At 41.5% G+C, this 22,598-nt stretch overlaps 1 protein-coding gene across 1 annotated transcript in view; it reads right to left on the bottom strand.

The window, feature by feature from the left end:
• The window catches only part of LOC140485955 (cilia- and flagella-associated protein 44), a 226,664-nt gene that overhangs the window by 125,744 nt on the left and 78,322 nt on the right, over window positions 1-22,598 (bottom strand). Inside the window, exons 4-7 of the mRNA XM_072584397.1 lie at window positions 20,025-20,178; window positions 19,471-19,633; window positions 17,358-17,460; window positions 1,271-1,487 (exon numbers count right to left, since the gene is read on the bottom strand). Coding sequence (XP_072440498.1) covers window positions 1,271-1,487; window positions 17,358-17,460; window positions 19,471-19,633; window positions 20,025-20,178 — 637 coding nt within the window. The remainder of the gene's footprint in view (window positions 1-1,270; window positions 1,488-17,357; window positions 17,461-19,470; window positions 19,634-20,024; window positions 20,179-22,598) is intronic.

Here is a 22,598-nt window from a genome sequence, read left to right as displayed (position 1 = left end):
TGATTTTATAAACCTTGGTAAGATCACCCCTCAGCCTCCAACGATGCAGGGAAAAAAGCCCCAGCCTATTCATCCTCTCCCTATGACATCCTTTTCTGCAGCCTCTCAAATTTAACAACATCCGACCTATAGAACCATGACCAAATTCTCTACAGTATTCTAAAATTGGCCTAACCAATGTCCTGTATAATTTCAGAAGGATGACGACACAGAGGGTATCATTTTAAGTTAATTATTAAAAGAAGCAATGAAACATGATGAGAAACTTTTCTCCCCAGTGAGTGATTGTAGTGCCTAAAAATGGAGGCAGGCTCAAAGTATTCAATTAGAATTTGGAATAGTACCTGAAAAGGAAGAATGTGCAGTGTTATGGGGAGAAGGTGGAGGGAGACAATAGATGCATTGTTCATTTGAACAGCTAGAACAGATACTCAGGCCTCCTTCTATGCTGTAACACATCACTGATTCATATAGCGGCATTACTTCGGTCCAGAAAGGAGACGTCTTGATATCACAATTGTGTCAACAGAGACTTTGACTTATTCTAGTGTAGACTTTGATTGGTTGCTATTTGATGACAAACGTGCTATAATACCTTAGCTTCTTATCTAACTGCAAAGTCTTCTGCAAAGAAAGTTCACTATCCTTGCACATCATGCTAGCTGATCTAAGCAAATCGCTGCCAACTGCAGAACAAAAGTAATGAGAAAATACAGATGGCTTGATATATAAAATCCAGCATTCCTCTAGGGATTTGCAGAAGAAGCTGCAGTGACGTGAAAAACCCTTTTCTGCAACAAAGGAGTAGGATCCAGGATGCACAGTCTAAAAATGCGACAGAGGAAGATTCAATCATGGCTTTCAAAAGAGAATTGGATACTATTCTCAAAAGATCAAAAATTTGCAATACTGTGGGAGGATTGGACTAAGGGAGTTCCTTTTGCAGAGGGGCACCACACATACGATGAGCTGAATGCTGCATGGTGTTTTGCAACTATTCCATGATTTTTTATCATGAGGTCCAAAACAACACGGATCATAAGTTTCTAATTCACTGAATCCAACTACACCCAAACTCACATTCAAAAACACAGTACCACACCATTTCTCCCATCAGACCTTTAGCTTTAGCATAGCTCCTTATTGGGAATAAGGAACAGCAGCACAAGCATTTACTAATTTATTCATACACAATTATCAAACCAATAGAATATAAATATTAACATACGACGCAATTCAGGATTAATCACAACTTAGTTCGATCACATACTTGATGTGTCCTGTGCCAGAGGTGGTCAATTGTTCATCATTTTCTGGTGAGAAGGTGGCTCGGTAAACATCCTGTGAAAATGCTTTTGAGCGCAGCACTATTCTTTCCTGCTTCCAATTCCAAATAGTGAACATATAATCGGGGTTGCCTCCTACACTGGCCAGCAGACTACCCGATGAATTAAAGTCAATAAAAGCATAAGCTTCCAAAGTTCCTCCTGTGAAGGAAGCAGAACAGAGTAATTATTCCCCAAAGTAATCTCACTCATCACAAAAAATAAGAAATTTGTGCTGAGTTTAGTTGCAGTAACTTAGCAAAAGCTAACTATCTCTCTCACTGGAGATATGCACTTCAAATACACGACTAGCTACATATTTTTGACTGCCACTGGATCTTAACCCTGAACAAACAATTAAACTTTTAATGACCTGCTTACTTAGGCCAACCCAGATCCAAAACACCAGAATATGACACTATGAAATTTAGGATATGAACAACTGTCCTTATAAATAGTGTGGCATCTTATAAATAGCACTGTAGGAGCTGCACTATTAAATTACAAACTGTGCTTGAATTTCCTCATGGTAACTTCCTGTGTCACAATTTGTTCTGAGCAAACAAGTTGCCTGCAATTGGTTGTTCTCCACGCAAACTTATTTCAAAAATCTTAAAAATAAAAAACTCATGACTTGAATCCCTGCTCTTAAAAACTATTCTATCACCCTTTCGCTCCAAAGATATTGAACATGCATCTCTTCCCCTGCTCACCTATCCTACAATCCCATGTTTGATTCTCTTCAGTTTGTCACAACATTACTCAAGATTGAAAACACTTCTTATCAAAATCATAAATCACACCTATATGTTACAGTGACCACGGCAAAAACAAAATCCTTGCTCATCCTTCATGACATTTGACATAGTTGACCTCACCATCTGCCTCCAACAGGTCAAGTCCCCTCCATCATTCAGCCAGATGGAACTGCCCTTGCTGGCTCCATTCTTACCCATGCACTTGTAGGTTGAGATTCGCCTACAATGATTTCTGTTCCTTCTCCCACATTGTTTTCTCTGGAGTCATACTTAATACTACTGTTGATCACATTTCCCATCACTCTTTTGATGATTCAGAGTAGACTGTTGGGGAAATAATAGTAATTTGTCCTGCTTTTTGTGGGCAATTTTCCACATTGTCAGATAGATGCCAGAATTATAGCTGCACTCTGTAGAAGTGGGGAACTCAAGAGATATCTGAAAATGATGATTTATTCTGCGCTTCTGGCTGAAAATCATTACACATTCTTGTCATTTACACTGATGTGCTGTGCTTCCACATCATTGAAAGTCAGACTATCCACACTGCTTCCTTCTCTTCCTGTTAGTTGTTCAATTGACCACCACCATTCACAAATGGATGTGGTAGGACTGAAAATGGAATTTGGAGCAGAATTATGCCATTGGCCCTTCAAAAAGCTTCACTGTTCAATTGTGACTGATACATTTCTTAACCCCATTCTCCTGCCTTCTCCCCATAACACATGATCTTTTTACTAATCATGAACCCATTTACCTCTGTCCTCAATATACTCAATTATTTGACCTCTATAGCTCCCTGTGACAAATAAGTTCCACACATTCACCATAAGACCATAAGACCATAAGATACAGGAGCGGTAGTAAGGCCATTCGGCCCGTCGAGTCAACTCCGCCATTCAATCATGGCTGATGGGCATTTCAACTCCACTTACCCGCATTCTCCCCGTAGCCCTTAATTCCTTGTGACATCAAGAATTTATCAGTCTCTGCCTTGAAGACATTCAGCATCCCAGCCTCCACTGCACTCTATGGCAATGAATTCCACAGGCCCACCACTCTCTGGCTGAAGAAATGTCTCCGCATTTCTGTTCTGAAATGACCCCCTCTAATTCTAAGGCTGTGTCCACGGGTCCTAGTCTCCTCGCCTAACGGAAACAATTTCCTAGCGTCCAACCTTTCCAAGCCATGTATTATCTTGTAAGTTTCTATTAGATCTCCCCTTAATTTTCTAAACTCCAATGAATACAATCCCAGGATCCTCAGCCGTTCCTCGTATGTTAGACCTACCATTCCAGGGATCATCCATGTGAATCTCCGCTGGACACGCTCCAGTGCCAGTATGTCCTTCCTTGAGGTGTGGGGACCAAAACTGGACACAGTACTCCAAATGGGGCCTAACCAGAGCTTTATAAAGTCTCAGGAGCACAACAGTGCTTTTATATTCCAACCCTCTTGAGATAAATGACAACATTACATTCGCTTTCTTAATCACGGACTCAACCTGCATGTTTACTTTTAGAGAATCCTCAACTAGCACTCCCAGATCCCTTTATACTTTGGCTTTACAAATTTTCTCACCGTTTAGAAAGTAGTCCATGCTTGTATTCTTTTTTCCAAAGTGCAAGACCTCGCATTTGTTCACGTTGAATTCCATCAGCCATTTCCTGGACCACTCTCCCAAACTGTCTAGATCCTTCTGCAGCCTCCCCACTTCCTCAGTACTACCTGCCTGTCCACCTAACTTTGTATCATCGGCAAACTTCGCTACAATGCCCCCAGTCCCTTCATCCAGATCATTAATATATAATGTGAACAGCTGCGGCCCCAACACTGAACCCTGCGGGACACCGCTTGTCATCGGCTGCCATTCCGAAAAATAACCTTTTATCCCAACTCTCTGCCTTCTGTCAGACAGCCAATCCTCAATCCATACCAGTAGCTCACCTCGAACACCATGGGCCCTCACCTTGCTCAGCAGCGTCCCGTGTGGCACCTTATCAAAGGCCTTTTGGAAGTCTAGATAGACCACATCCACTGGGTTTCCCTGGTCTAACCTACATGTCACCTCTTCAAAGAATTCCAACAGGTTTGTCAGGCACAACCTCCCCTTACTAAATCCATGTTGACTTGTTCTAATCCGACCCTGCTCTTCTAAGAATTTAGAAACATCATCCTTAATGATGGATTCTAGAATTTTACCAACAACCGAGGTTAGGCTAATTGGCCTATAATTTTCCATCTTTTGCCTTGATCCTTTCTTGAACAAGGAGGTTACAACAGCGATCTTCCAATCATCCGGGACTTTCCCTGACTCCAGTGACTTTTGAAAGATCACAACCAATGCCTCCGCTATTTCCTCAGCCACCTCTCTCAGAACTCTAGGATGTAGCCCATCGGGGCCAGGATATTTATCAATTTTAACACCTTTTAGCTTTTCTAGCACTTTCTCTTTTGTAATGGCAACCATACTCAACTCAGCCCCCTGACTCCCTTTAATTGTTGGGATATTACTCATGTCTTCCACTGTGAAGACTGATGCAAAGTACTTATTAAGTTCTCCAGCTATTTCCTTATCTCCCATCACTAGGCTTCCAGCATCAGTTTAAAGTGGCCCAATGTCTACTTTTGCCTGTCATTTGTTTCTTATGTATTGAAAGAAACTTTTACTATCATTTCTAATATTACTGGCTAGCCTACCTTCATATTTGATCCTCTCCTTCCTTATTTCTCACTTTGTTATCCTCTGTTTTTGTAGCCTTCCCAATCTTCTGATTTCCCAGTGCTCTTGGCCACTTTATAGGTTTTTCTTTAATACATTTCCTGACTTCCTTTGTCAGCCATGGCTGTCTAATCCCTCCCCGGATAATCTTTCTTTTCTTGGGGATGAACGTCTGTACAGTGTCCTCAATTATACCCACAAACTCCTGCCATTTTTGCTCTATTGTCTTCCCCGCTAGGCTCTGCTTCCAATCTATTTTCGTCAGTTCCTCTCTCATGCCCTCATAACTACCTTTATTTAATTGTAACACCATTATATCCTATTTTGCCTTCTCTCTTTCAAACTGCAGACTGAACTCTACCATATTATGATCGCTGCTTCCTAAGGGTTCCCTTACTTTAAGATTTTTTATAAAGTCTGATTCATTACATAGCACTAGGTCCAGAATAGCCAGCTCCCTTGTGGGATCCATGACAAGCTATTCCAAACAGCCATCCTGTAAGCATTCCATGAATTCCCTTTGTTTGGATCCACTGGCAACATTATTTACCCAGTCCACCTGCATATTGAAGTCTCCCATAATCACCATGACCTTGCCTTTCTGACATGCCTTGTCTATTTCCCGGTACATGTTGCCCCCCTGGTCCTGACGGTTAGGAGGTCTGTACATAACTCCCACTATGGTTTTTTTGCCTTTGTGGTTCCTCAAGTCCACCCACACAGACTCCACATCATCCGACGCTATGTCATTCAGTGCCATAGATTTAATTTTGTTCTTAACTAACAAGGCAACCCCGCCCCCTCTGCCCAACTCCCTGTCTTTTCGATAAGTTGAAAATCCTTGGATGTTTAACTGCCAGTCCTGACCCCCTTGTAACCACGTCTCTGTGATGCCTACCACATCATAATCATTCACAATGATCTGTGCCATTAGTTCATCTGCTTTGTTACGAATGCTACGAGCGTTCAGGTAAAGTGCCTTAATGCTAACTTTCTTATCATTAGAGATATTGGAAGTCACAAGATGTCCTAAGTTATCCTACCTTTTTGCTGCATTCCCAATCTGCCTCAAGTTTAAATCCGCCTGCACATATGCTATCCTGCTGCTTATCTTTCCATTTAACTCCATACTCCCTGTTGCTTTCACTTTCCCTTCCCCCCAGCTCAGAAGTTTAAAGTCCTACTGACCACCCTATTTATCCTCTTCGCTAGAACACTGGTACCTGATCGGTTCAGGTGAAGACCATCCCAACGGTACAGATCCCCCCGGTTCCAAAACTGATGCCAATGCCCCATGAAGTGGAATTCCTCTTTCCCACACCAATCCCTTAGCCACGTGTTTACTTCCCTAATTTTCTTATCCCTATGCCAATTGGCACGTGGCTTGGGCAGTAATCCGGAGATTATGACCCTTGAGGACCTGTACTTCAATTTCCTTCCTAGTGCTCGATAATCCCTAAACAGGTCCTCCACCCTAGCTTTGCCTATGTTGTTAGTCCCAACGTGGACCACAACAACTGGATCCTCCCCCTCCTGCTCCAATATCCTTTCAAGCCAGTCAGCGATGTCCCGCACCCTGGCACCGGGCAGGCAACACACCATGCAAGACTTCCGATCCGGCTTGCAAAGGATACTATCTGTCCCCCTAATTATAGAATCCCCTATAGCAACTACTTGTCTTTTTGCTCCCCCCTCTTGAATGGCCTTCTGCACCATGGTGCCTTGGTCAGCTGGCTCATCCTGTCCAGAGCCCTTTTCCTCATCTGTACAGGAAGCAAGAATCTCATACCTGTTGGACAAGGTCAAGGGCTGAGGCTCCTGCACTCCTGAACTCTTGAACTCAAGTTCCCCCTACCTGCCTCACTTACAGTCACATTCTGATGTCCCTGATCACTAACTGAATGTGAATTACTTAATCTCCCAGGTGTGACTGCCTCCTGAAACAAAGCGTCCAGGTAACTCTCCCTCTCCCGGATGTGCTGCATGTTTGAAGCTCAGATTCCAGATCATCAACTCTGATCCGGAGTTCTTCCAGCAACCAACACTTGCTGCAGATGTGGTCACTGCCATTCACAATGGGATCAGCCAGCTCCCACATCATACAGCTACAGCACATCAACTGCCCAGCCATCTCTGCTTAGTTAATAACTTTATTACTTTGTATAAATTTGAGTTAAAATATTTTGATACCTCTCTGCTAAAAACTAATTAACAGATAAACCAAAAAAGTAAATTTTTAACCAGTCACTGATAAAGAAATAGAAAATACTTACCTTAACAAACCAGAGTCCTTATTAACTAGGTTAGAGGAGGAGGGCAGGTGGGAGACACTACGGTTGTAGAGTCTTCAAGCTGAAGAAATTTCTCCTCATCTCTGTTCTAAAGGGTCGTTGCTTCACTCTGAGGCTGTGCCCTCAGGTCCTCAGCTCTCTTAAGAGAAACATCATCTCCACATCCACTCGATCCAGGTTTCTCAGTATTCTGTTAGTTTCAATGAGATGCCCTCATTCTTCTATACTCCATCAAGTACAGGCTCAGAGTGCTCAAGGACATACAATAACTCCTTCATTTACAAGATCATTCTTGTAAACATTTTCTGGAGCCCCTCCAACGCAAGCACATCCTTCTTTGGATATGGAGCCCAAAACTACTCACAATATTCCATACATGGTCTGACCACAGCTTGGGAACCTCAGCAATATACCCCCTCTTGTTTTCTACCCCTCTCGAAATGAATGCTAACATTGCATTTGCCTTCTTAATGGACAACCGAATGTGAATGTTAACTTTAAGGCAATCCTGAACCGTGACTCCCAAGTTCCTTTGCGCTTCAGATTTCCAGAGCCTTCACCAAATCCAGAATCCCTACAGGGTTCTACCAGAAGTTGCTCCGTTAAAATTGCTGGGTCTGTTGCTGAGATATTTGTATCATCGAATGCCATAGGTGATGTGCCAGAAGACTGTAGGTCAGTTGAAGGGTTCCACTATTTAAGAAAGGTGCTAAAGAAAAACCAGAAAACGATAGAACACTCAGCCTGACAAAGGTGGTGGGCAAGTTAGAGGGAATCCTGAGGGACAGAATTTACATGTATTTGAGCTGATTAGGGATAGTCAACATGGCTTTGTGTGTGGGAAATCGTGCCTCCCTAACTTAATTGAGTGCTTGGAAGAAGTAAAAAAACAGGATTAATAATTAATTATTCAGTGGACATGATCTATATGGATTTCAGTAAGGCATTTGACAAGGTTCCTCATGATAGATTAGTTAGCAAGGTTAGAACACATGGAATACAGGCAGAACTATCCATTCACATACAAAATTGGCTCAAAGGTAGAAGACAGATGTGGTGGTGGAGGGTTGTTTCTCAGCAGCACTATGCCACAAGGATCAGCTTTTAGTAATTTATATAAATGTTTCGGATGTCAACTTAGGAGATATGGTTAGTACGTTTGCACATGACACCAAAATCGGAGGTGTAGCAGTGAAGAAGATTACTTCAGTATCCAATGGGATCTTGATCAGACGGGCTAATGGGCCAAGGAATGGCAAGTGGAGTTTAATTCAGATAAATGTGAGGTGCTGTATTTTGGAAAGGCAAATCAGAGCTGGATTTATACACTTAATCATAGCGTCATAGAGTCCTACAGACTTTTAGCCCTAAACTGGTCCATGCTGACCAAAATGTCCATCCATTTCCCTGCACTTGGCTCATATCCTTCTAAACCTTTCCTATCCATGTATTTGTCCAAATGCTTTTTAAATGTTGTTAATGTACCCTCCTCAGCTCATTCCATATGCGTACCACCCTCTATGTAAAGAAGTTGCCCCTCAGGTTTTCCTTTATCTTTTCCCCTCTAACCTTAAACTGATGCCCTTCAGTCCTTGATTCCCCAACCTTGGGAAAAAGACTAAGTGCATTCATCTATCCATCCCTCTCATGAACAAAAGAGACTTTGGAGTGCAGGTTCATAGTTCCTTGAAAGTGGAGTCACAAGTAGACAGGGTAGTGAAGTTGTTTGGTAAGCTTGCCTTTATTGCATTGAGTATGGGAGCTGGGAAATCATGCTGTGGCCGTACAGGGCATTAGCTAGGCCATTTCAGAATACTGCATGCAATTCTGGTCTCCCTCCTATTGGAAGAATATTGTGAAACTTTAAAAGCTTCAGAAAAGATTTACAAGGATATTGCCAGGGCTGAGGGTTTAAGCAATAGGGAGAGGCTAAATAGGCTGGGGCTATTTTCCCTGGAGCCTCGGAGGCTGAAGGGTGACCTCATGGAGGTTTTTAAAATCACAAGGGGCATGGATAGGGTAACAGATAAGGTCTTTTTCCTGGGGTGAAAGAATCCAAAAATCGAGGGCATAGGTTTAAGGTAAGACTGGAAAGATTTAAAAGGGACCTAAGGGCAACTTTATAATGCAGAGAGTGGTGCATATATGGAATGAGCCACCAGAGGAAGTAGTGGAGGCTGGTACAATTACAACATTTAAAAGACATCTGGATGGGTGTATGAATAGGAAGGGTTCAGAGGGAGACGGGCCAAACACTGGCAAATGGAACTATATTTATTTAGGATATCTGGTCAGCAAGGACGGATTGGCCCAAATGGTCTGTTTCTGTGCTGTTCTTCGCTATGACTCTATGTTTGTGTCAATTCTGCACTCTTGGTAGTCTCTTTCATGGGTCTGCACTTCTGATGTCTGGGAATCTTTCCTCATAGTGTATGTTGTCATGGCAATGCCTCAGTGACCAATGCTAAATCACACAACACCAGGTTATAGTCCAAAAGACTTATTTGGAAGTACAAGCTTTCATAGCACTGCTCCTTCATCTGGTAACTAGTGGAACATCAGCAGCCAATGGCAAATGCCAATTCCAGACTAATTTTACCCAGTGCCCCAGGTAATAAACAATAATCTGATTCCCATCTATTAGTTGGTATGCTCCGAGCTCCAAAGGCAGCAGGGATCTCACCTCTTCTTCAATATTCTCCCACAGAGAGCTCCTCCATCTTTTCAGGAGAGGCAGTGAAGACCTTTCAATCAGTTCAAACAATTTTAATCAAGTTTCAAAGACTTTCCTTGCCTGTTGAACCACCTGTTCATGCTTCCACTCAGCTGTGTGTGAATGCTGAGGCTCCTGATTCCCGGCCACTCCTGAAAAATGATGTGGCCTCAGAGATTGAGTCCTTCAATGTGGTCTGAACAAGTTTAATGGATAGTTCTAGAGGCATCGCTCTGGTTTACTATCAGCACCATTTTCCACACTGTGCCAAAGACAGAGGGTGGTTTTCCATGTGACTGCCATTGCGTCCAATCCAGATATTTAAATTCCAGCCACAATGTACAGGTGACAGCACCACCTGGTGGAGAAAGCTGTACTACCATTGAAATCATCATGATCTCAAGGTTTTAGATGATGTATTATTGAAATATTTAAAGCCTTGTGGGATCTGGACAGAATGGATATCCAGAGGATAGATTCATAGAGTAATATAGCATGGAAATGGGCCCTTCAGCCCTTGTTGCCCACTCAGTTCCAATTGCCCACATTTGGTCCATATCCTTCTAAACCCTTTCCATCCTTGAACCTATCCAAATGTTTTTTAAATGTCACTACTGTACCTGCCTCAACCATGTTCTCTAGAAGCTCATTCCATATATGCACCACTCTCTGTGTGAAGAAGTTGCCCCTCAGGTTCTTTTTAAATCTTTCCCCTCTCACCTTAAACCTATGTTCTTCAGTTTTCAGTCTCCCATCCCTGGGAAAAAGACTGGATGCATTCATCCTATCTACGCCCCTCATGATCTTATACACCTCAATAAGGTCACCACTCATTCTCCTATGTTCCAGGAATTAAAGTCTTATCCCGGCCAACCTCTCCTTATAACTCAGTCCTATTAGTCCTGGCAACAGCCTTGTAACCTTCTTTGCACTCTTTCCAGTTTAACTATGTAAGGATGCTTCTTCTTCTGGGGTAGCCAGGGCACACTGTAAGAGAATGAGAGCGCTCTTTTTTTAAGACAGAGAATTTCTTTCTCTCAGAGAGTTGTTATTCTCTTCCCAAAAAGTTACTGCAGACTGGCTGTTTAAATTTATTCAAGGCTCAGTCAAACAGATTTTTGACACAGGAAAGTTGAGGATTACAGGATACAGTCAGGAAGGAGCAGCAGCTCAAAAGTCCAAATAGCCTACTCCTGAACATCAGTGCTACATTCCTATATATTCTTTGACATTCCATGTAGTGGACTGCACTTTCAATTCCTATGGAGGGTGACAGTGGATGAAGGCAGACAAAAAAAACTGCACTCAGAGGGCACCTCAGTGGCACAATTAGATTTTCAAATGGAAGGTAGGAGTGAGAGCTCACAATCCACACAGCTCCGATTAAGTGCAAGTTGAGTTTGTTAGAAGTACAGAGACAAAAGGTTGCGATTTTCAAATGACATTCATGAGGAACATAGAAAAATTGGGATATGTTCGAGTATAGCTAGCAGGAACACGATGGGAAGATAATCATGCACATGATTGCAGTGTGAAAATATTGCATGATAAGGACTCAGTCTCCAACACTAGAGCTGAGAGTTTTACCTTCTACAAAGACATGTGTTGTTGCCCTCCATGGCTACTTCTACCTATACCTGCTGTGTCTGACCCATTTGTACCTTTTCTTGCACATAACTTCAAACACATCCTGAGAGGAGGCATCAGAGAATCATGGACATAACCACAAATAGCTGTCAAAGGCCGCTAACTGTTTGCTCTTCCTACTGATTCATTTGCAAAGGCAAGATAAAGTCAGTTACCTTTCACTTTTAAATTTATTCCTCTGGATCTAGCCTCTTGCTTGTACCTGATGATCTTATTAAGAACATAGAACAATACAGCACAGAACAGGCCCTTCGGCCCACGATGTTGTGCCGAACTTCTAACCTAGATTAAGCAACCATCCATGTACCTATCCAAAGGCATAAAACCCACCTCCAATCTAAAAGTTGTATTGTATCACTACTACTGTGGGACCAGGAACTGGGAATGTCCCACACAACAAACAATTTACTCCAAATAGCACTCCCTTGCCTTACATCAATGTAACTCTGTTACTCTTCCCCTTTGGTTTTGCTTTTTCTCTCTTTTCTCCTACCTTTCTGCAATCAACTGTTCCATATGATTCTCTCTAAGTCTCTGCACTTCGATAGTCTTCTTTTATACAGTATCGAGGATAACCCATTCAGTTACAGTGATGAGGCCACACTGTGAACTACACTAAGAACAATGGTGATAAAGTGGCATAATGAGCCATGGATGCTCTTTGTTACAGCACGTTAAGCTGTGTTAATTGGAGCACACGTGAGCTACGGAGTTGGGGGGGGTTCAGTGAATAAGACCAGAAAAAAAATAGGAGTGGGCCATTTGGCCTCTTGAGCCTACACCACCATTTGGTAGGAGTGTTGCTAATCCAACAATCCTCATGTTCACTTTTCTGCCCTTTCCCTGTAACTCTTGATTCCCCAAGTGATCAAGAATTTATCTATGTTAGTTTGAATATACACAAGGACTGTGCCCCCACAGCTTCTGTGGCAAGGAGTTCCAAATTCTCTCAACCCTCTGACAGGAGAAATTCTTCCACATCTCACTCTTATATTGGCATTTCTTTACTCTGAATCAATGCCTTCTTGGTTATACACTGTCCCATGAGGAGAAATACCCTCTCAGAATTTACCCTATCAAGCCCCTCAGTGATAGGACAGTGAAACACAGTGATAGCAGCAAGGTGAGCTATAGTGACAGGGCTGCACAGTGAGATAAGATGAGGGCCAGGCCACCAGAGACTGAAGGCCATATTTCGGGCTCTTGTTGGGAAAATAGTAAACTTAAGATGATTCTTTCCTATTCCTTCTCCCCAAGTACTTGTACTTTCACCAAGAACAAACAAAAAAACCTTGTTCTGAAAGGCACCTTTTGCCAAGTAATATATATCAAGTTCACAAAGAGTTATTGGAGAAATATCAGGAACCTAGAAATGAGTCAGCTCTAGGCCTGGTTGCTTAAGGTATGGTGATAAAACTTGGGGCCCTGGGTAATCCAAGACGGAGGACAGGACAAATTTCTGGCTGTAACAGCTGCTCCTTTTTTGAGGTATTTTAGGTGTTAGAGGTGATTTCCTTGAATTCCAGGAGCAGCAATTACCATTTTATACGCTGTTGCATTGTTTTGGAACTTTGGAAAAAAAAGTCAAAAAAACAGCAGTTTTAAAAGGGAGAAGAACAGACAAAAGAAGCACATGGTGAGGTCAGAAAAGGAGAGAAAGAAACTGACACCACAGTGAACCTGCACAGTTACTGCCTTTGCTATTTGAATTCATGTATCGCTGGACATTGGAGCGTGTCTGGGAAAATTAACAATTAGTGAAATTCACAATTGATCTTGGAGGAACTGTTTGGGCACAGCACAGAAACAGATAAGTGAATTGTTTTAAGTGTGGCCTACAGAAAGCCTACAGTAGTGAGTAGGGTGGGTTCTTTCCTGATTATATATTTATTGAGATATGTCTCTTGATTAAACTTAAAACATAAGCCGTAACTATTAATTTAACCTGGGGCAGTGTTTTGTAGAGGAATAAGATGAAGTTATTTTCTGGGTCTGTCGATTCTGAAGGAGCAAAAATGGCCTTTAGTAGAGTGATATGTGTTTCTTGTTGGATGTGGGAGTTTAAACAGAGTTTAAGGGTTACTGCGGATTATATCTGCAATAAATGCTGTTGGTTGCGAATCTTATCAGATCAAACTAATCAGTTGGAGAGACAGTTAGAGGCAATGAGGAATTTGCAACAGCAACAGTATGTGATGGACGGCAGTTATAGGAGGGGGGAAAGTCGCAGATACAGTCACATAGATGGGTTAACTCCAGGAAAGATAAAAGATGTAGGCAGTAAGTGCAGGAGTCTTCTGTAGCTATCCCCATTTCAAACAAGTATGTTGTTTGGAAAATGTAGGGGGTGATCAATTCACATGGGAGCGTAGCACAAACAGCCAAGTTTCTGGTATTGAGAATGGCTCTAATGCAACGAGGCGTACGTCAGGTTCCAAGAGATCAATTGTGTTAGGGGACTCTCTAGTCTGAGGTACAGACAGACATTTCTGTGGCCAGCAACAAAAAATCAGAATGGTGTGTTGCTTCCCTGGTGCCAGGATCAAAGACGTCTCAGAGAGGGTGTAGAATGTTCTCAAGGGGGAGAGGGGCCAGCAAGAGGTCATTGTCCACATTGGAACCAACGACATAGGAAGGGAAAAGGTTGAAATCCTGAAGGGAGATTACAGAGAGTTTGGCAGGAATTTAAAAAGGAAGTCCTCAAGGGTAGTAATATCTGGATTACTCCCGTTGCTACGAGCTAGTGAGGGCAGGAATAGGAGGATAGAGCAGGTGAATGCATGGCTGAGGAGCTGGTGTATGGGAGAAGGATTCACATTTTTGGATCATTGGAATCGCTTTTGGGTAGAAGTGACCTGTACAAGAAGGATGAATTGCACCTAAATTGGAAGGGGACTAATATACTGGCAGGGAGATTTGCTAGAGCCACTCGGGAGGATTTAAACTAGCAAGGTGGGGGGGGGGGGGGGGGGGGACCCAGGAGATAGTAAGGAAAGAGATCAAATTGAGACTGGTACAGTTGAGAACAGAAGCAAGTCAGTCAGGGCAGACAAGGACAAGGCAGGACTAATAAATTAAACTGCATTTATTTCAATGCAAGGGGATACAGGGAAGGCAGATGAACTCAGGGCATGGTTAGGAACATGGAACTGGGATATCCCAGCAATTGCAGAAACATGGCTCAAGGATGGGCAGGACTGGCAGCTTAATGGTCCTGGATACAAATGCTATGGGAAGGATAGAAAAGGAGGCAAGAGAGGAGGGGGAAAGGTGTTTTTGATAAGGGATAGCATTAGAGCTGTACTGAAGGAGGATATTCCTGGAAATACATCCAGGGAAGTTATTTGGGTGGAACTGAGAAATAATAAAGGGATGATTACCTTTTTGGTATTCTATTATAGACCCCGTAATAGTCAGAGGGAAACAGAGAAACAAACTTGAAGGAGATCTCAGCTATCTGTAAGATAAATAGGGTCGTTATAGTAGAGGATTTTAACTTTCCAAACATAGATTGGGACTGGCATAGTGTCAAGGGTTTAGATGGAGAGGAATCTGTTAAGTGTGTACAAGAAAATTTTCTGATTCAGTATGTGGATGTATCTACTCTTGGGAAATAAGGCAGGGGAGCACTTTATGACCAGTGACCATGATTCTCTTGGATTTAAAATAGTGTTGGAAAAGGATAGACCAGATCTAAAAGATGAAGTTCTACATTGAAGAAAGGCCAATTTTGACGGTTTTAGGGGGCAGATGTTCGCAGATAAAGGAACAGCTGGAAAATTGGAAGCCTTCAAAAATGAGATTACGAGAATCCAGAGAAAGCATTTTCCTGTTAGGGTGAAAGGAAAGACTGGTAGGTATAGGGAATGCAGGGTGACTAAAGAAAAAGAAGGAAGCACATGTCAGCTATAGCCAGATCGAGTGAATCCTTAGAAGGGTATAAAGGAAGTAGAAGTATTCTTAAGAGGGAAATCAGGAGGGCAAAATAGGGGACACGAGACAATTTTGGCAAATAGAATCAAGGAGAATCCAAAGGGTTTTTACAAATACATTAAGGACAAAAGGGTAACTAGGGAGAGAATAGGGCCCCTCAAAGATCAGCAAGGCGGCCTTTGTGTGGAGCTGCAGAAAATGGGGGAGATACTAAACGAGTATTTTGCATCAGTATTTACTGTGGAAAAGGATATGGAAGATATAGAATGTAGGGAAATAGGTGGTGACACCTTGGAAAATGTCCATATTACAGAGGAGGTAGTGCTGGATGCCTTGAAACGGGTAAAGGTGGATAAATCCCCAGGACCTGTTCAGGTGTACACTAGAACTCTGTGGGAAGCTAGAGAAGTGATTGCTGGGCCTCTTGCTGAGATATCTGTATCATCGATAGACACAGGTGAGGTGCCTGAAGACTAGAGGTTGGCTAACATGGTCCCACTGTTTAAGAAGGGTGGTAAGGACAAGCCAGGGAACTATAGACCAGTGAGCCTGACGTCGGTGGTGGGCAAGTTGTTGGAGGGAATCCTGAGGGACAGGATATACGTATATTTGGAAAGAAAAGGACTGATTAGGAATAGTCAACATGACTTTGTATGTGGGAAATCATGTCTCACAAACTTGATTGAGTTTTTTGAAGAAGTAACAAAGAGGATTGATGAGGGCAGAGCAGTAGATGTGATTTATATGGACTTCAGTAAGGCGTTCAACAAGGTTCCCCATGGGAGACTGATTAGCAAGGTTAGATCTCACGGAATACAGGGAAAACTAGCCATTTGGATACAGAACTGGCTCAAAAGTAGAAGACACAGGGTGGTGGTGGAGCGTTGTTTTTCAGACTGGAGACCTGTGACCAGTGGAGTGCCACAAGGATCGGTGCTGGAACCTCTACCTTTTGTCATCTATATAAATTATTTGGATGCAAGCATAAAAGGTATAGTTAGTAAGTCTGCAGATGACACCAAAATTGGAGGTGCAGTGGACAGCGAAGAAGGTTACCTCCGATTACAACAGGATCTTGATCAGATGGGCCAATGGGCTGAGAAGTGGCAGATGGAGATTAATTCAGATAAATACGAGGTGCTGCATTTTGGGAAAGCACATCTTAGCAGGACTTATATACTTAATGGTTAGGTCCTAGGGAGTGTTGCTGAACAAAGAGACCTTGGAGTGCAGGTTCATAGTTCCTTGAAAGTGGAGTCGCAGGTAGATAGGATAGTGAAGAAATCGTTTGGTATGCTTTTCCTTATTGGTCAGAGTATTGAGTACAGGAGTTGGGAGGTCATGTTGCGGCTGTACAGGACATTGGTTAGGCCACTGTTGGAATATTGCGTGCAATTCTGGTCTCCTTCCTATCGGAAAGATGTTGTGAAACTTGAAAGGGTTCAGAAAAGATTTACAAGGATGTTGCCAGGGTTGGAGGATTTGAGCTATAGGGAGAGGCTGAACAGGCTGGGGCTGTTTTCCCTGAAGCATCGGAGGCTGAGGTGTGAACTTATAGAAGTTTACAAAATTATGAGGAGCATGGATAGGATAAATAGACAAAGTCTTTTCCCTGGGGTGGGGGAGTCCAGAACTAAAGGGCATAGGTTTAGGGTGAGAGGGGAAAAATATAAAAGATACCTAAGGGGCAAATTTTTCATACAGAGGGTGGTATGTGTATAGAATGAGCTGCCAGGGGAAGTGGTGGAGGCTGGTACAATTGCAACATTTAAAAGGCATTTGGATGGGTATATGCATAGGAAAGGTTTGGAGGGATATGGGCCGGGTGCTGGCAGGTGAGACTAGATTGGGTTGGGATATCTGTTCGGCATGGACGAGTTGGACTGAAGGGTCTGTTTCCATGGTGTACATCTCTATGACTCTATGACAAACAAAAATGATCAGCATTGGCCTCAAGATGACACTCACCTCGCAACATTCTGTATGGTTTCAATGAAGGATATTCATAGATAATAATGGGGGGTATGGTTCCCTTCTCACCTACAGCAAAATAGTTTCCACTTGGATGAACCTGCAGAATATAACAATAAAATAGGAATTATTGCTTCCGCTCATTGAATTCAAGAATTGGTCAATTCACCACTGGTGTGTGCCAAAAAAATCTTGCTTTTTCGGGGACATTTTTTTTCCCAAAGTTTTCTCCTCTGCTCCTTTCCAGTTCAGCAAGCAAGAAACTTATACTCAGACAGCGCTAGTGCTTCAAATCATATGACGAAAATGGAACATTGGAAAAGTCATTCCAGACTTCAAAGTTCATCCCTTTCTGATAGATGGGCATATGAATAGGAAGGGTTTAGAGGGACATGGGCCTCTCCCTCTCAGCACCTTCCCCTGCCACCGCAGGAATTCCTATTATAGGAAAGATATTGTTAAGCTGGAGAGGGTTCAGAAGAGATTTACGAGGATTTACCAGGAATAGAGGGTTTGAGATTTAAAGAGAGACTGGATAGGGTGGCACTTCTTCACTGCAGCACAGGAGGTTGAGAGGTGACCTTATTCAGGTTTATAATGTGGGGTGTAGATAAGGTGAATGGCAGATGCCTTTTCCTGGGGGTTTTCAAGACTAGGGGGCATATTTTTAAGGTGCAAGCAGAGAGGTTTCAAAAAGGGGCAAATTTGTTTTAAACAGAGAGCTGTTCATGTGTGGAACGAACTTGCAGAGGACGTGGATGCAGGTACGGTTACAAAGTTTAAAAGACGTTTACATACATACATGAATAAGAGAAATGATTGGAAGGATATGGGCCAAGGGCAGGCAGATGGGACTGGTTTAGTTTAGGATTATAGTCAGCATGGACTGGTTGGACCAAAAGGTCAATTTCTGTGCTGTATGGTTCTATGACAATCCTTTTTCCTTCCCATCTTTAGCTCTGATCTTTCCAACTGTAAAACATATACAGAAAGTCTGTTTTATTTCAGAGACCTGCTTCAACTTCTGAATCTGTTCAGAACTGCCAATCAGAAACTGTTCTATGTGGAGAAAACCGCATTCATCTTCTCTCACCTATATCTTAATGTATTATGAACTGCCCAACAAAAAACAGACTGAAAACAAAATTCAACGATATTGGACTTTGCTTTCCTTTCATTTTTTGCTTCTTAACTGTTCATCTCAGTAATTAAACAAATACTTTCACCTATTTCAAAGCCAGGAATGTCCATAAATGAAGAATTTTGGATTATTCTATAATACTCCCAGTCTGGAAATCAGAAGTCTAGAACATCAGTTGGCCAGAAATATTTTGAGCAGGCCAAAACATTGTCTTGAAATCAATATCATCATTTCAATGCAGAAACTTGAAAGTGAAAACATGGAAGGTACAGTATTTGGATAGCAAAACATTTTTAATGACTTTTTTATAATGCTTTTTTGGGGGTTTTATGTTTCAGATAAATATATCCATCCACTGTGTTTTCTCATTCACACGTTTGTTGTTCAACAGTCCATCATAATTTCCGAATCTGAAAAATTCCAACATCCAAAAATGACTCAATCCCAAGCATTCCAAATAAGAGAAACAATCTTCCAGTGCTTGGGGGATGCAAGGACTGAAGGAGGTTGTGACTTTTGGGAGCCGAGAATAAGAAAGGTTTGCATTTGCACTTACATTCTATAGTCACCATCCTCTACAGACAATGCAGCACTTTTGAAGCATAGTTACTGATGTAATATGAGCAATACAGCAACCAGTCACACGTGCAAACACCAAACTAGTGATAGGATATAACCATATATTATGTTTGTTGTGATGTTAATAAAGGGGTAAACCTCGGCCATTACTATCATTGGTATAACTATCTTGATCTCTTTGAAATACTGCTGTAAGGTCTTTTCCATACATCCACAGATGCCAAATGGACACTTCATCTGCAAGATGGCATTGTTATTATACAATTTCCCTCACTATACTTGTGAGCATTGAATTTGCACTCAAATGCTAATTTGGAATTGGAATTGGAACCTTGTGACTCAGAGACAAGACGGCCACCAACTGAACCATAGCAAACCCTGTTAACATACCATCACAATGCCAATGCCTCCTCCCGTGCTGCTTCGAAGGTGCCTTTGCTCTTTGGTCTTAATATCCATTAGAATGACCAGATTACCAGCTACAAACATTATGGTTTGTTCATCTGAGAGTTGAATGTTCACACGCCGAGTGCAGTCATAACCAAAAGAATATCTGAAGTCAAAAATGGTCAAGCAAGATAAGAGTCATGGGAGAACAAAAGGTGGAAATCAAATGTTAATAGATTCATGCTAACTGTTATCAATTAAATTCACTATACACTAATCTTAAATTGTCAAAGATTTAGTATATACAGTTTTTGTATACTGAAAATGATCAGGAAACCATATTAAAATTTACTGCAAACAAACTTATTTGTAAAAAATTAAATTTACTAGACATTGGATTTAATTTTTGAGAAGTTAATTTACTTTAGGCTGGGATTAACTCAGGAATAAATTTACTATTTACGTAGATGAATTTGAAAATAAATCAAAATTACTATAAACTAAGAATACCAAGTTCTAATCTATGTAGAATGTAAAGCTATTTTAATGAAGGATACATAAAGGTGAGGAGATCCTCTGGGATTTCTGAGTCTGGGGTGATGATTGCCTTTGAATGTATCTTCTCATAGTCATAGAAAAAAGCATCTGAAAGGAAGAATTCCACTTCTGTTTTGCTTGACTCCTTATCCTCTTCCTTCTCTGCAGGTGGTTCTGTTGTTAAAACAACATCACATACTTGGTTCTTCTGCAAGTAGTACTCATACATTTCAGTTATGCTTCCAAATACATAGCTAAACCACTTATTAAATAATAAGCACACATCTAAGCCATAGATCAGATGAAGCTACTGGATGGCATCTTGAAACTGTAGTCCCAAATGAAAATTAAGAACAGTAGCAGGTCAGGAACCCAAAACATGTGAACAAGCTTTGCTGTGGCTGTTTAACTCAAAGTAATTGCACCCTATTTCTGGGCATCCTGGTATGAAGAACTCTCCTTTCATTAGTTAAATTATTCCATGGGGTTCAGACTTGAGTACGTTATTCAAATACAAGTTTACTGCTCATGTATAAAGAGACAGTGGCCTGAATCTTCAAGTAGTAATCTCAATGAGTGGATTGCCACTATGCTTAGCAATCTCCCAAGTCAATACTGCTGCATATTTCCTCCACGGTTTTCCAATCCTGGCTGTCATAGGAACATGCTTTGTCCCTTAGAGACCTGCACTGGAGCAGAATCAGGGTACGCCAGGATACAACCTCTTTAGAGAGCAGTAGTGCTTAATGGGGAAAGATGAACAAGTGAAAAAACAGGTAGGTGAATGAATGATTATTAAGAGTAGGTAGGGTAAGTAGGTAGATAGGAAGATTCGGAGGGTAAGTATGTCGCTGACTAAACAGACAGGGTGCATGGGTAGGTAGTCGGGTCAGAGGGTTAAAAATCACACAACACCAGGTTATAGTCAGCTTTTTGATTTTAACACTCCCACTATGCAAATTATTTATACAGACTTACAATACTACTTTTTTTCATTTAACTTATGATCAATTTTATAAAAGGTAGTCTTATTCACCTCCACCATTAGCTTCTCTCCTAGTTCCTTTTCTAATTTGGTTATTTTCAGTGCTTGCCACAGAATAATCAAGGCTTTCCAATTACAATGTAAATATTCTTAATTAATATACAGTGTTTGAAACTGAGTTAGACAGATATTTGATCTACAAGGGAGTTCAGGGTATGGGGAAAAGGCAGGAATTTGGAACTGAGGTCACAATCAAGTCAGCCATTGTATTATTGAATGGCAGCATCGGTTCAAGGGGCCAAATGGTTTATTTCTGCTTCTATTTCTCATGTTCTTCTGTTTTTATGTACCTCACTTCAGAACCTTGTCCAGGTCAAACCTGGGAAAGGGCAGATGATGTTGAGTTCTTGACCCTATGCTGCTTTGCAGAAATGTACCTTTGTATCTTCACCTGAGCTCACTTCCCAATGTTCATAAAAAGTCTGCCCATTTTCTCATTTCATCCAAAAACACCAGTAGGAAAAACAAATCAACAGGGTAACAAGATTTTCAAATGAGTAGAAAGTTATTTTCCATTGAGCTTATATGATTTGTTCAAGTAAGTCAGATAATTCCCAACTGGAAACATGAATGGAAATGAGCATTGCCAGATTTCTACACACAATACATTAGATGCAGTTTGGAAACATAAAGACACTGACATATCTGGCACAGTTTCATTCAAGTTACAAGCAAGAGTATTCTAGAGGCCATATTCCACACCACTCTAGATGTGGAATGTTATTCCTGAATCACTCCATAACAAAATGGGGACCGAGAACTCCTGATTGAAGTAAACAGATAAAAATGTTCATATCAGATAAGGAAATCAAAAGATATGGATCAATGGCAGATAAATAGGGTTGAAGTATAGATCGGCCATGTTCGAACTGAATAGCAAAACCAGTCAAAAGACAGAATTACAGAACTGTTACAAAAAAGGCAATTCAGCCTTCATGTCTGTGCCAACTCACCAATTAAATGTCTCACTTAGTACTCTTCTCCTGCTTCTTCCTGTAATTATGTACTTTGTTTTTCAAATAATCATCTAAATCCCTTTTGAAACCATCAACTGAACCACTACATGGGAGGCAAGTTGTATCATGGTAAAATGTCACAAGAATAGTGATCCTGATACCCAGGATAATATTCCGGGAACATGGGGTTGATTTGATTTATTTCTATTTGATTTATTGTAACCACATGTACCTAAGTGCAGTGAAAAGCTTTGTTTTGCAAACAGTACAGGCAGATCATAGCAAATAATGACAGAGAGATCATAGAGTGCTTAGACAGACAAGGTTACTGCTGCTCAGGAGATGGAGAAAGCAAGTTCAACATTATTTGAAGTTAAAGAGGTTGAATCCCACCATAGCAGATGAAACTTTCATTCAACAAAATCTGGAACTAAAAGATGGTCTAATGATGACCATGTACCATTTCCAATTGTTGTAAAGACCCATGTGGTTCATTAATGTCCTTTAGGGAAGGAAGTCTGCTGTCCTTGATTGGCTTACACATGACTCCAAACCCACAACAATATAGTTGACTTTTAGACAGTCTCAGAGAC

This window comes from Chiloscyllium punctatum, chromosome 15 (genome assembly GCF_047496795.1).
Source record: "Chiloscyllium punctatum isolate Juve2018m chromosome 15, sChiPun1.3, whole genome shotgun sequence".
In the NCBI taxonomy this organism is placed as follows: domain Eukaryota; kingdom Metazoa; phylum Chordata; class Chondrichthyes; order Orectolobiformes; family Hemiscylliidae; genus Chiloscyllium; species Chiloscyllium punctatum.
The sequence above is the reverse complement of the archived record's forward strand: the minus strand, read 5'-3'. Positions and strand labels throughout refer to the sequence as shown.